At 39.2% G+C, this 15,742-nt stretch overlaps 1 protein-coding gene across 1 annotated transcript in view; it reads left to right on the forward strand.

The window, feature by feature from the left end:
• Nucleotides 1-15,742, forward strand: part of MAN1A1 (mannosidase alpha class 1A member 1) — a 152,538-nt gene that overhangs the window by 46,236 nt on the left and 90,560 nt on the right. The window contains exon 3 of the mRNA XM_075268055.1: nt 12,846-12,961. Coding sequence (XP_075124156.1) covers nt 12,846-12,961 — 116 coding nt within the window. The remainder of the gene's footprint in view (nt 1-12,845; nt 12,962-15,742) is intronic.

Genomic DNA, 15,742 nt, shown 5'->3' on the forward strand with positions numbered 1-15,742 from the left:
ATCCTCTTATCTACTACCTAACAGGTAAAGAAAGCAAGAAAAAGCAGCAATTATTTGAAATGTGTTTTCTATCTCCCCTCTACTCTTCATAGATTAAAGTGGAGAAGAAAACATTGTAATTTATTATAGAAAAGGTTTCATATATTAACCTATATTATTAATTTGGGAGCTTGTTATCTATGAGTAGTAGGTGTCAAAAGTGCTCCCTGACTCTGATTATCAGAGGTTTAGCATCAAGCAGCAGCATTTTTTTTGTCTTTTCCAGCTTCCTCCCCCTGTTCATAGACTTGATATGTTGAAAGTAAATCAGCCTGAAAAGTGGAGAAGGAAACTCTTTTCTATACAAGATATATTGCAAAGTGTCTTATAGTTAGCTTTGCTATTCAGCTTTTAATTCATGCAATGTTTATAACTAGAGGTACTCTTCAATATTAATTGTTAAAATAATCCTCAGGCTCTGTGTCCCGATAACTTGATTTATTGTGTGTGTATTTATGTCTGTTGAAATGTGGTCTTATGCTACGTTCATATGTGCTCCTGATTTTACATTTTGGCTATAATTGGGTTCATCGGATGTCTTGTTCTGTGTGTTTTCTTTTTCATATGGTGATTTCTGATCGATCTGTGCCAGATGGAACCCCAGTGTAATGTGCACATAGCTTTAATGTGTTTTAGTAGAAAATCTGCACTCCTTATAAACCAACCAACACACAGCCACTCTTATGTACTTATCTATTAACACTACAGTAATGGATGATTTGACCTGTGATTGGAAATCCCGCAGAAAATGTACCCAATTGTTTCCTAGTATATACATATAACACTCCATATCAGTCACTTTGGTGGGGTGAGATCTTTTAGAAGATATATAAATTAGAACAGACTTACAATTCATGTGCGTACAGGTATGTTACATCCACTTATTGATGTCTCAAGTAGGTTACTGAATGTTTCTACTGAACACGAAATGAAATAGTATGGCTTCAGAGCCCGTATTGTATTGCACTTTAAGCAGCACCAGGGCTTAGCTTAAATTCACTGTCTGATAAGGGGATACTCTTTGGGTAGTGAGGTAGAATTAATGTGGATTTAATTCTCTGATCTGCACACTTATTTAACAGTGGTAAGAAGTAGAGTTAGGTGGGAGGAACTAGAGAATCTCTTATTGGAATGCCCCTTCCTGGTGTAGAATATTGTGTCCTTCCTGACATCGATATCTAGTGCTTGGACTTAGGCTGCAAAGTAAGTGACGTCAGACACCATTGATGTATCCATGTGGGACCAGATGTCCCGCTGCTTAGAAATTCCAGAGAAAAGTACAATAAGATCTCTTTAACATGTCAGTTTGTCTTGCATTTGGCTGAAACTTTCAGGGCTGTATTAAGTACATTGATTTTTTGGACACAGTAGTTGGGATCATTTCCCTTTTTGGCTAGAGACTGAGGAGGAAAGCCTGTCACCGTTCACTACTGCATTAAGACCACATAAAAACCTATGCAAAAATTGTATATCCTGTCCAAATTGTCAGGATCATCTAAGTAGAACCTATGTGTAGTTAGAGTAACCTGTGAAAACTACTATGGCTCCATAGAAATAAATGGGTCTATATTCTATCCTTAATTACGGCTAATATATAGGAAAATAGCTATGGTCTTGTGCATGGGGCCTTATACTTTATCACCAGTGAAATACTGTGTATAAGTGTTTACTCTCCTGAACTAGGCAGGAAAATAAAACCAAAATGGCACTTATGTGCAGAGTAACCTCTTATAAGTTACTAATATGTCCAATTACCTTTTACATTAGTCTGTATGCCTTCTGCAGATGTATACTGTAAACAAGCGTAGCCCCCACCCTCTCCTATAATATAGAAGATTCATCTGTCAGTGCTTTGGAAAGCCATGTTACTTAAGCACTCACTGAATTGCACATTTCATTGACCTAACGGGAAGTGATCACTGTTTACAGATGTCTCTTCATGTTTACTGTTCCTTTTCCCTGAGGTTCTTTAGTTGGAACACAACTTCTTATTTTCCTTAAAGAAGGAGTACATGTTGCCTTTATCAGTGTGACACATTTCATAGGATTTTTACAATCTGCAAAAAGAGTTTTCTATTTGCAGGTATGCATCTTCTCAGATAAAAACAATGGTTAAGATAGACGGAGAGGGATAGATGGAGAAGGAATGTATCATTTACTATAATACATTTATTATTCTTGTTTTCTGTTCATATACCGTATATACTCGAGTATAAGCCAAATTTTTCAGCCCAGTTTTTGTGCTGAGAAAGCCCCCCTTGGCTTATACTGGAGTCGGCGCAAAAAAAAAAATTATATATAATTTTTTTTTATAGAAGGGGGGGGTCTATGACCAGCCACAATATTAATGTATAGAATCTCCTATAAAATGGTACAAATAAATAAAAGTTCTAAATCACTCCTTTCCCTAGAATACATACAAAATTAGAAAATGACTGTGAAACACATACACATTAGGTATCCCTGTGTCTGAAAGTGCCCGGTCTACTGAATATAGGCGATCTGCAGTGCTCCTGTTCTGTTGGGAAGGGGTTAATAGGAGCACTGCAGATACCCTATATTCAGCCAGACTGAATTCCAAGTGGGGGAAAGAAAAAACAGTCCTCAAGCTCAGGGAAGGGGCAGACAGACAACCAAAACACCCCCTCCCCTTTCCCAGCACTCAGCATCTACTGCACCCAAAAACTCTGACCATTTTAATTTTTGAATTTTTCCAGTAGCTGCTGCATTTCCCCCCTAGGCTTATACTCAAGTCAATAAGTTTTCCCAGTTTTTTTGTGGTAAAATTACGGGCCTCTGCTTATATTCGGGTCAGCTTATACTCGAGTATATACGGTAACTTGTTCAGGTGTACTCCTCTGTAGACTTTCTATGAATCTGTTACGTGAATAAAAGATCAGCCAAAACAATAGGTACAATTGATATAGACTGCAAATGAAACATAATACAGGATTACATTACTAGAAATGATATCTTTGTGTGAAAAAAAAATCTTGCTATGCTCTGCTGTTTTGTGAATAGCGAGGTATTAACTAACATTTAAACAACCCAGAAACATCAGTGTCAAATAAGTGTGTGTAAAATGATATAAAATAAATACAAATTTTGCCTCATATAATCTTCTGAATAAATGATTACTGTATACTGCCAGTTTTGAATATTACCCATAACGTTGTAATGTTGCAGATGCTCACAAAGGATAATCTGTTTAGTACCAGAGTCCATACACATGTGCTGGCAGAGAGGCTTGCTGACCAGTCTGCTGCGGTTCAGGAACCCACCCCTTTGTCAAGCATGGCAGACAAAGGGAAATAGCTCCACACTTGACACCCAGCATATCCTTTAGCAGCAGCAGATATAGGTAATTCTTCAGGTTTTGTGCAGGAATTGGTTTGTGCCATTTATAGGAGGTCTTAGTGGAGTTCTCCCATAATAGTGTAATATTACTTGTACTGAGAAGCCATACAGCCTCCTTTTCAGAGGTCTTGCCTTCTGTGTGAGCCCCGAGTTAAACTATAGTGCATTCACTATATGCTTGCTTACTTAATAGTAAGTCATTCAAGTCGAACAAGGATATTACAGTAATGTGTTTGTTTTTTTTTAATTAGTTTTGTTAGCATGCTTATTACCTGAAGTCACAAGCTTGAATTACATTAAAAGATTGAGAGCTGCATATCTGAATTATCCCATAACTGGACCCAATAGCTTAAGCTGGTAAATTCATGTGTTTCATACTATAAAGTTCATTAAAAACCAGAAGTGATGACATAAATTTGATGAAACCTGGTTGGAAAAGCTTGCAAACCTACATGCTGATATGGTCTAGAGTGAGATTACCCTTCTCTGTTTTGGGGGATAGAAGGATAACAATCACTCCTATGCATGTGTGTGTTTTTGAGTTAAGAGCATTTTTTTTTCTATTGCCCCTGCCACTTAGATGGTCCCTGTTGTGTTTTTTTTTTTTTTGTTGGTCAGACAACTCTTTAACATTTTAATTAACATGCTTTATTTACTCTTACCTTCTGTGGTATTTACTTTATATCTAAAGCCAAATTAGAACTCCTCATGCTATATACCTGGCAGCAAAGTGCAGGTAATAACAAAATCTCATTCGTTTTTATTTTTTGTACAATGAATTCATATGCATGTTACATTGGTAGATTTAGTGAAAAACAACTTTGAAGTCTTATGCAAATGATGCAGTTGACGAACTGGGGACAGACCTTGAGCACCAGGGAGCTGAAGTAGCATGGGTGATATCATAGCAGTAGGAGGAACAACATTCACTGCACAGGGTGGTGGAGGCAAGAGATGGTAGGACTTTCACAAAAGCAGTGCTTCAGAGCTGACCATCCCTCATTGCTCCAATGAGCTCATTTGCATAATTAGTTTTTCTCTAAAAATGACATGCATAACTAAGTTGTTCATTTGTGCTATGTGCTCTGTAACACCATGGGGACAGTTATATATGCTTTGGGGAGATGATGGACTCCCTTTAATATACCAGACTGTGAATGCTGAAAAAACAATACCAAGGAATAAAACTGCAGACTTTCATGGTTATTGTCTCTTGTGCCTCTGGGTTGTTTGTATGTCCTGTCTTCTATTTTCCATGTCATTGTTATGCAGCTACCCCTTATTCCCTGTGGTTAGCCCCCCTCCCCAACCCCCCATGTGTCAAACCTTGTACTTGTTACAGCCCTTGGCTTATCACAGGCCACTGGGCAGGGTCTAAGAAGACTTCTGTCACCTGGGTCACCATTGTAGCTCAGTCTAGTCTAGTTCTAGACAAGTGTGCTAGTAAGTTTCAGAGGAGTTAGTGCAAGCCGGCACTGAGTAGTGAGTTTCAATGGCTTTCCAGACAGCCCCTAGGAGGTAGATTTAGGAATTCAGATGTCTAAAGATTGGACTTTGTGCCAAGAGTGTTACTGGAGTTCAGTGACAGGAGAAGTAGGCCTGGCACCTTATATAAGATAACCAGATTCCTGTCAGAGCTACCCTGAACAGCCCCCTTCATCTCCTCCTGGAAAAGGCAAAGGAAAGGAATTATAGTTGGAGTTTATCTTTAGAGCCTTAACATCCCTGGGCACTCTAAGACCAAGGCTGGGGAGTTGGACACTGGAGAACTACAACCCTCATTTGGAAGCTGATTGTTTTTACCTGTTCAGTTGCTGAGTAAAGGGACACCCTGTTTAAACTGCACATCTGCCTTCCTGAGTCATTCCTGTGTTACCTCCAGAGTTCTTCTGACTTCCATCACACGGTTCAGACTAAGGAGGAAGTCCCCTCTCCAACTGGAAGTGCCCTGGGGGAAAACTACTCTCAGTAACATCGGGCAATGCTGCAGGACCCCCTCAGCAGTATCCAGCCTAGGAGCAGAACGTGGGAGATTGTTTGTTTGATTGTGCTTGGCCTAGCTGGTGGCACGTCATCTGCCACTACTGCTCTCATCCTTTGGATCCCTCCATCTGGGCTGCGGCAAAAGTGCATTAAAGGGTTGTTCCCATCTTGACAAATAGCTGCTGAGGTTGATATTTCTTGCAACTCCTGCCCACCAATGTGTAAGTTACAGAAACATCTGAGCAATAGTGCTCTATTCTTCTTCCTATAGAGGTGAATATGAAGTACAGAAACAGCTTAGCTAAATATGCCATGCTGGTTCCATCGTTTCCATGTTATAGAAATATCCATATTTATTTCTTTTTAAACCTTTATCAAGTTGAATGTATAGTAATACAGAAATCCATTTAAGGCCCAAAATAAATTCCTCAGGAAGAGGTTAAACTGTGGAATGCTTATGGACATGTGGCTTAGTTCATAACAACTGTTATATGCTCCTTATTTCTTACTTTGCTTGGATGTTGTGAAACAATGACCTTGTTGAAGCGGTCCTGACTGTCCACATTGAAAGACAGTGTTTCTAAAGTTTTTTTCTTGTGCTTGAGGCATTTCTTGGTCCTAATTATTGAGAACCGTGTGTCGTGCATAAGGTGCATGTTAATGGTAAAGTGAGGATGTATCCCTGCCCTGTAGATGGATTCCATTCATCATATTCACATTTGTCTGCAGTTCCTAATCTGACTGATTAATTACTTTAATGAGTCGCGCAGACTGATGTTTTCATGAAATCAAAGTTAAAAACACTTCCAGAAATCGCCACTTCCAGCTGCTTGAGTCAGGCTGAATCTTAAGAGATGGCTTAGCGGTTAGTATTAACAATGTTTACTAAGCATTTTTGGGTAAGATGTATTTCAAGCAAGTTTAATAGTTTTTTATAATATGAAGATGAAATAGTAGAGCAACAAAGTACTGGACTCCTCATACAGTGGTTACCCGTGGTGCACAATTGTTTTTATTTTAGATTTTATTTTAATTATTTTATACCAACATATTCCACTGCTTTTACAGGGCAGTTGACGATCAGTATCTCTTTGGAGTATAGAAGGGAAGCCATGCAAACATGGGGACATAGCGTATACTATAAGCAATCTGATTACAAAAGGATTCAGTTATTAGTTGGATACAGCATGCCCCCTTAGACACGCTCCAGGCGCATCAAACAATGAAACTCTGCAATATAAGTGGTCATTGGATATTTGTCCAAAGATGGTATTTGAAACCCTAGCGACAGTCTCTGGAAACTAAATGGTCAGGGGCATGGTCAGAGGTTTGCAAAATAAGGTTTAAAAACAGTTGTTGACATCTGGAACCCCTGGCTATCACATTGAGCATGAGATATTAACAAACGTTTCGATTTATTAATGTTGTTTTGTCTTCCTAGTATTGGATTCCTTCTCTCGACTTGTGCATTGTCGCTGTTATCAGAATGCACCTTCCCTATGTTGTATTATGAAAAGAGAAAACTCAATAAATTTTGAATAAAAACAAAGTTGCTAAATTTTGCTGTGCCTAGGATTAGTATCAATGTGCCCTGTCGGATTTTCATTTATCAATAAACTTCAGGGGAACAGTCCCATGTTTTTTTGCTCTCTGCTGGCACTTTAAAAAATTAAAAGGGTTTTCCCGTTCAGACTTTTCACATTTTGCAATGTTTTTTTTCCCCCCGTTTATGGTTTTCATATTTAGAACTGTAATATAGAATAATTTTACACTTTAATTGTAATCTAGAATTATGAATACTACACTTTTATTACGGTCCATTTTTTAACAGTTTGCAAGTCGTTACAAATTTTTAACCATATCCAGTTGTTTGCTCATTTTCTCATAATTTCTGAATTTCTGATGTTAAGCTTGTGTGCTGTAGCTGTAGGAGCACTGTCTGCAACGGATACCTTCCAATAAACTAATGTTATTACTGCTGTCAACAAAAAAATCAGTGCAGAGTAATAATGTGGAACAAATGCTCCAAGCACACTGTCAAAAACGTGATGGAATGCATTAACAAACACCAACAACTAAAAGCAAAACTTTTTCCTTTCTTGAGGAAACCTGGGTCAGATTTGAATGTTTCTCCTTGTAAAGGCCCTTTTCCTCAGATCGACCCAGCAAGCAGTTGGTTGAGAATGGACGTTCCTATGAGAGTGAGCATCATTCTTGTCATTGGTGTACAGTATCTCTGCTGAACTACTGTAACATCTGAAGAGCTAGGTTATGAATCATTTCTGGAGTTTTAGTAGATCTACTCTGGATTTGTTAAAGAATTAATATCAGATTGGTGTGTCTAACACTCACACCCACACAATAGCTGCCACAGCCACATGCTTTGCATAGTATAAGGAACGGGAAGCAGGCTGACTTTATTAACTGTGCGGATCTCGCAATAGCTGAAAGATAAGGTGTGGGCGTTCCACCAATCCTAAGGGTAAACAAGTAGGCTAAGGCCCCACATTGCAGAAAAGCAGCTTTTTTTTGGTTACAGATTTTGCTGCAGATTTTGGAGCCAAAGTTCCGAGTGGCTTGAAAAGGAATGAGAAATATAATGGAGGCACGGAGACATTTCCTTATGTTAAATCTACTCCTGGCTAGTAATCCTTCTGCACTGTACAGTGAAAACTTTATCCCACAACAGAGCTGGAATGTCAGTTGAATTCTCAAGGGTCACTCAATAGGCTCAAGCCTATGAAGGATCCATTAAACGGATGTCGTGCAATGCAAATCATGCGTGACAAATGTCAGTCTTTCACAGACAATTTTACAGTGGATATGTGGAAAATACAGAAGCTTTTAGGAATTCACATGAGATAAACAGCAGTGCAGGTGACTATATATATATATATATATATATATATATATATAGCTCTTCTATGGTCAGAAGGGCGTTTCTGACCATTAGCCAGAGACGTCCTTCTGCCTCGCGGCGCCAATCGCGCTGTGCTGTGGAGCTGGGAGGAACGCCCCCTCCCTCTGCTCACACAGCTTGTCCGTAGACTAGCATTATCAGGAGAGGGAGGGGGGGCGTTCCTCCTCGCTCCACAGCACAGCGCGATTGGCGCCGCGAGGCAGAAGGACGTCTCTGGCTAATGGTCAGAAACGCCCTTCTGACTGTAAAGCCCTACGGTCCCGGGACCGATAGCGCTTTACACCGGGCACGGATCGGGAAAGCCGACAGTGCGCTGAATTCAGCGCACTGTCAGCTTTCTGGCAGTATATAACACTGCCTGTGCCCAGATATGGTGAAAGGTCCTCTTTAATTTATAGTTGACAATAGTCCTGGTAAATGGCCAGAAAGCCTACCATAACGCGGTTTTGGAAAAAATGAACAACCTCACTCGAGTGGGGGGTTTGATGGTCGGCACCCAGAAATTTGTTTTCACCTATGCCCTAATTATAGCTTCCATTCCGTTTCTTCTTGGTACCATGTGGCCTGACTCTCTAAATACATTATACAATGTTTTATATGTGTGCTAGATGTCGGCCTCACTCACATTGATTCTTATAAGGAATGCATCAAGAGTAACTTTTCATCCACACACAAGATGCTGTGTGGGTCCCGTTGGACCTCAGCAGGACAAAATGCACAGAGCAAAAGCTTTGTATACAGTAAATATTTTTCAATAAAACGTAGCTACACTTGTTTTTGTAGCACAAATGTATCAGAAATGACTCTCGTAGCAGCACACTGCTTTTAGGAATTGTCTAATGGCAAATGGAAAGTGCGGCTTATGAAAACTTGATGGGTTCCTGTAGATTTTATCAGCAGATGTATTTCCTACACTACTTATTTCTCGCCTGTAGACTCCTCTTTCTCCCTAAAACTGTTTTATTTGCTCGTTAAAGCAAAACAAAAAAAATCTTTGCAAAATGGACTAAGCTGATTATGAATTTTATGACGATGGGATTATGTGCTAAATGTATGAGGGTAGCAATTGGATATGGAGCCCATGGAGGTTATGGCATGACCACATTGTACTTGAGTCTCCTTTTGCATATTTCTTGATTTTGAAGGTAATGGTGCATCTATCGCACTAAAGGGATGGTGGTAGTCAGCACTGTTTCTATTCTGATGTGAAGTTTGCTGTATAAGACATGACCAGTTTTCTGGTTGGAGTTTGGCATTGGGTGAGCTGCCTTATATCTTAAGGCAGCAATTCTGAACAGGGGTTCCTTTCAAAATGTTTTTTGAGTACAAATGGTAAAATACAAAGAAACGTCCAATGTGATTTGGTGAAAAATAAGGGGGACTCAGAGTGGGACAAGGAAAGAGGATGCGAGGGTACATGGCAAAACCAAGTAAGGAGGGGGAGGGGAGTGTTACTGTCTACGGGAGAATAAGTGAGTGGGTGAGTCGTGCTGCTGGGCTGGCAGATGTGATATGGGCTAGTTTAAGGTGGAGGTTAAATTATGGTTATTATGTGGGCTGTGTCAGGTGAGAAGTCAGCTTACAGATGATTCTGGTTAACAGATAGCCATGGGTTCCACGTTCTGAGAGAAGTCGGACTCCTTCATCCTACTGATAATTTACTTGAAAAACCTATCCTCCAGAGAGCTGAATTTAAAGTTTAGCTGCAGCAACGAGTTGAGTGGCCAGATCCTGTTTTGTTGGAAGTTCACGCTGAGAAGCTAGAGTAAAAGTTGTTCTGGCGAATGGGGTTGTATTGTGGAGCAGATTTTGTTGGCGGTATCCATCACTTTATCCCAGTAGGGTTTAATTTACGAGCATCTCCACCATATGTGAAAGAAGATACCTATCTCTTTGGCAGTGCCAACAGATATCTTGTATTGAGGGAGTGATACGACACAGGGTTGTCCTGTGTCCAGATGCAGTGAATTAACTAGGATCTTTCTACAGTCACAATGGGAAAAGATATTTCCAGTTCCTCTTCCCATTTCAAGAAAAACCTAGGTGAATTATGTGGAGGTGAGGAGTGGAGGAATACTGCACCTGCTTTGGTGGGTGGTTGTACGATCTGTGTGTGTATTTTATCCTGTGGCGTTTCTGGTTCCATAAGGAGGTTGAAAAAAAGACTTCTCACTTTATCAAAGAAGGTTCTGGGGAGCCATATGGGGACTGTACACAGCAAATATAATAGATCTGGGAGGATTTATATATATATATATATATATATATATATATATATATATATATATATATATATATATATATATATATATATAATGTATTTTGAGGTTTTTAGTTTATTGGGCTAATACTTTGGAAGACTAGGGGAGTTGAAGAGTACTATGCATGATGTCCTGTAAACTTAGAGGGGTTGGTCACTTTTAGAACAATATTGAGAGAGAAACTTTGTTGGAACATTGCTCAACTTTTTATTTTTATTCTGCAACAACATATCTGTATCATTTCCACACAATTTAATATATCCATGGAAAAAGGCAGCACTCCGTAGTGTGTGTGGTTTTGTTTTGTATTTTTTTGTTTGTTTTCATATAAAAATTGCAAAACTTATTCCATGTGTATAGGCAACGTTTCAGCTCTGGTGAGCCTTTGTCAAGCTTGACACATGACCATGAGCTGAATATATGACCATAGACGGATTTTTATTCACTGGGCATAAGACTAATGTCCAAATATCATGTTTTGTTTTGGCATATTACACAAGACCAGGTATCTAATGCTAATAAAACCGGCATGGTACTGTACATAAGACACTAGTCACTCCAACCCACACACTCCTCTGGTGACTTACACATTTCCTAGTTCAAGATGGCTAATGCTTGGTCTCCAAAATGGAATGTTTCTAAATCTAATACCATCTAAAGGGATGTAATTATAGTGGTCGCAGAGGTAGCAATGACCTAAAGGCCTTTCTGAAACAAGACACCAGCATTGTAGATACATGGTAAGAGGGGGCCCTGTTACACAGTTTTTGTTGGGAGCCCAGGAGCTTCAAGTCACACCTGAGTTCCTTTAAATTGTGGTTCTTGCTATGGCTCTCCTCTCATTCCTGGTCCCCAGCACAATCTTCCTTTAAATCTTGGTATTTTGCATATTCCCACTCCTGGACCCCACCATGGTTACCACACTCCTTCTTGGTTCCTAGTTGAAGTACCCTCTCATTGCTAGACCCCAGCATGGCTCTTCTTTTCCATTTTCCCACTTCACTGCTAAAGTTGATAATACCTGCTGACATTTCGTTGGTCAAAATCTGAACTATGAAGCCTGCCTAAGAACACCCCAAGAATTCTCATTTTAGTTTGGGGTATACATAACATTCCTTTTTGTGGCCCTTTTTTGTCCTGGCATTCTGGAATTGTTGGCATGTTCGTCCCCACAGATCGCATTGACTATGACATGGGTTCTTTGCTTCATTGTGATGCCCTTATACAAGTCTCTTATTCTTGTTTGCTGCAGTGCAGTGATCGTACATGGGTTGTAAGTCAAACGTATTGCATATTCAAAGAGGTTCTCAATTTAAAAAATAAAAATAAAAATCTGCAGAAGCCACTTTTAGGAACATTTTAATTGCAGAAAAATCAGTCACTGAAAAAAAATCAGTCTAGGACTCCTTCCTGACATCCACCATACTATTACGTCTGATGTTGGGGTCACCTCTGATTAAAAATGTGAAGAAAAAGTGATCAAAGCAATAGACATTCCTCATAATTGTATAAATAAAAAGTACTTCTGGAAAAAAAAAAAAAAATCTGCTCCAAGGGGTGATTTTCTGGAGAGATTTCACTGTGTATGTGTATATAATATAAAATATATATAATTTAATTTAAAACCTTTTTAATACCAGCTTCCTCCAAGTCCATTTCATGCAGTGCACATTCACTGGTCATATTGCATAAGTCTCCCGGGAGGGCTCAGAACATGGTTAATGCCTGGCAATATTCTCAGTGGCCAAGGTTAAGTACACACTTTACTATGAAAGAAAATGTAGGATAATGCTAATCCGTACATCCGGACACTTGTTACTATAATTGATTATTAGAGGAAGTCCTATAAATATGCTCACTGCTTTATGCCATTAGTCCACAGCCAAAGGCACTTATGCATAGAAATCAATGGAGAGTCAGAATGTGTTAAATGCATTTCTATATATATAATAGTTCATGTGGGAAGGGGGTAAGGAAGGCACAATATGTTTGTAATTGATAAATGCCTATAAGTTATGGCTTACACATTACTTCATTGGTCACGCATGATTGTCTAAACCTGTAAATATCATTTTCATCATGTATAACTTGCTTCTCTACTCATGCGTGCATCTGTGTTTGTCCCTCATCCACGGTCCATTTGGCCTGTATAATCTGTCCTGTATTGGTGATCATATTTGTTCTGGTTTCAGATTCAGAAGGTCAAATTTCAGATAATATGTCTTTGGAAATATCCATCTTTTTCTGTGATTTATACTAAGTGGCTTTTTCTATTTTGATTTCAGGTAACATTCAAGGAGCAACAATTGTAGATGCTCTTGATACTTTGTTCATCATGGGAATGAAGGATGAATTCAAAGATGCCAAAGATTGGGTGGATAAAAACCTAGAATTCAATGTGGTGAGTTTGAGACTATTTTTTAAATATATATTTTTTAATTTTATTTTGGTGTGTGTGTGTGTGTGCGCACTTCCTTTTGAGCCAGTCATTCTTACTTGAATGGGAGTAGATCCATATTACTTTGGTGCAATATAGTCAATATACAGGGGACCAAGCCTTCTGCTTCAGTTTCTGTCCCTTGCAAAGGCTCTGATGTCCCCTGGAACATCTGACTGATATGTTGTCCAGGTGTTGGACCCTCATTGATGTGATGCTGATAAACTTAAAAAATAAGCGTTAAAACAGCCCCCAGCCTGGAAAACCCATTTAAAAGGTGAATATTTTTTTTTTATCATTCTATTATATGGTTTCCTTCTCTTAGACCATTTTGTTAAGAAAACCCCTGATGACCCCTTTAACTGTGTGGAATCAGTAATGTAGTAATGGCTACTTGTGCAATGATTTAGTTTTATCAGTTTACTCATGAATCTGCTGTAAATGTTAATGTGACTGGGGGCATCTGCATGGAATTTGTGTTCATCCAATGTGTGTTGATTTTTCCATTGAATTTTTTTTTTTATTAGTGTATTTAACTGAATTTCTTGAGGTTCCAGAGTATCACAATTTTATACACCTGGTGTACATGGCTCGGTGCTATGCTATAAATATTACAGGAGTCTGTGAGCAAAAAAAAATATATAAAAACATACTCAGTGAAAATGTCAACTAAAGATAAAATGACTAAAGACATACTCTCCCTTTTTAGTAGTTAGTGGGGGTTTTCTGACCACCTAAGATTGAACTGTCTTCTCCCCTTTACCTATTTAGCTCTGTCACCTCTTTTGAAGATCAGTAGGTGTCCAAAACCTGTCACTTTCACCAAGAAGAGACTGCAGTGTATTGTGGCCTCTTCACTGAATTCTGAGCACTGTGCTGTATATCGATCAGAGACTGTGCTCAGTATTGAAGTTCTACCCTATTCACTTGACTGACTGATGTGACATGGCCTGTAAGGTGGAAGTGGCGCTCATTGATGGTTCCACTTGTTTGACCTCTGGTGATCCTTTGACCTACTCAAAGGGTAGATTGTTAAAACTTGATTAGACGTATAGAGGGGACCCCAGGGTGACTGTAGACAGCAGGGTCTTCAACCGATTACACTTTAATGGGTTTATCCAGGTTTTTTTTTTTAAATAATAATAAAATAAAATAAAAATTCCTTCCATGGTGTTTTTTCTGCAGAACCTTGGTTTCAGGGCTGCTTCTGACACATGGATCAGAGAACCAATGCTCTAGTTGCTCTGCCTCCTCCCTCTTCTGTGTTTAGTAGTATAACCTATGCTAGAAAGGCCAACAGACTGGTAAAACCTGCCCACTAATGTGAAACACAAGCTTCGGAAGATAAACAATACTGGAGGAAGTGAGTTTTGGAAAAGTCCTCTAATTTACATTCCGTTTAACAGTGATCTTGGAAATCCCCTTTTGTTTCCCTTTCCTACAAATGAGAAACCCTATGCAAAAACAGTTTTATCTTTTGTTTGGCATTTGGGAGCTCTACCCACTGCACACTTACGTACGGTATAGAATTGATACCAATGAGGTAATTCATTGCCATCTTTTTTGAAGGCCTCCCTGGTTTGTGGTACCATTTCTTATGGGTGTTCTCATAGTCTACATGCACGTGTGGGATCTGTGGTAAAATGGCTCAGATGGCATATGGATGCTGCCCGTGCCTCCCATTGATCTACTTCAGCAAAATGGACCTCTTCTGAGTTTTGCCCAGGGCTCACTGCCCCATAATAAACACTTGATAATAAGGTCATGTGTACAGGACTGTATAAAAAAAATTTTTAAAAAAAATGGGACAGTGAGCTACCTGTGAAAACCACAACTAGCACAATGATAAAACGCACACATTCACAATGTCAGATTCTGACCTTATTGGCAGTATGTCCTTACACAAGATTACTGCTATCTGGCTTGGTTGTCAATTATTCATAAATCTTTAATAAGAGTATACCATTTGATGGTAAAGTCTTCTAACATCAGTGCTTTTTGCTGTCATGTGTATGCACTGTATTCTGTGTGCATTAGAGGAGGCAGGCAGACGCTAGTGAACCTGTGTGCAGCATTTCTCTCATTTCTCTATTCGGTCTGCTCCCAAGAGAAGCAGAATAAAAATAAAAGTATTCAAGAGATGCGGAGGGGGCTCAACCAAAGCAGCGCCAGGTGTAAGATTTACTGTGCACTATACATTCTCATCCATATGCATGTTCAGTTTGTCATGTGCCTATACACGATCATGGACATTGTGGGGCACAGTTGTTAAAATCCTGTCAATTTTTCAATGTGGTTTGGAATTGGCAGGGGTACAGAAACATGAGCCCTGTCTATTCCAAAACTTTTCATCATTTGTTTTGTTGTTTTGACTTTGGTTCTACATTATCGCAGATGTTGAATATTTGTGCATGTCATGTGCATGTGTATCCCATCTGTTTAATCTGCCTATGCGATCTCTGTTCTTTTTATTTCTTTTGTACCTTGCCACACTTAAGCAACTGCCTAAAATCTCACTGTTGATGGATTTGTGCATACATGGTTGCTCAGAATAAGTGCTCCACACCTTGACTTCTACTTCTGAGACGGCCTCACATACACTGGCCAAGACTTAATTTCTAAGTACCATTTTAGAGTGTTGCTACAGTAAGCAGAGTAATGTGGATTAATTTAGTCCCCAGTCATTGGTGAATTTTCCCATGATTCTAATGTTTTTTGTCATTGTTTAATACCTCCGAGCAGCTT

This window comes from Leptodactylus fuscus, chromosome 3 (genome assembly GCF_031893055.1).
Source record: "Leptodactylus fuscus isolate aLepFus1 chromosome 3, aLepFus1.hap2, whole genome shotgun sequence".
Taxonomy (NCBI): Eukaryota; Metazoa; Chordata; class Amphibia; order Anura; family Leptodactylidae; genus Leptodactylus; species Leptodactylus fuscus.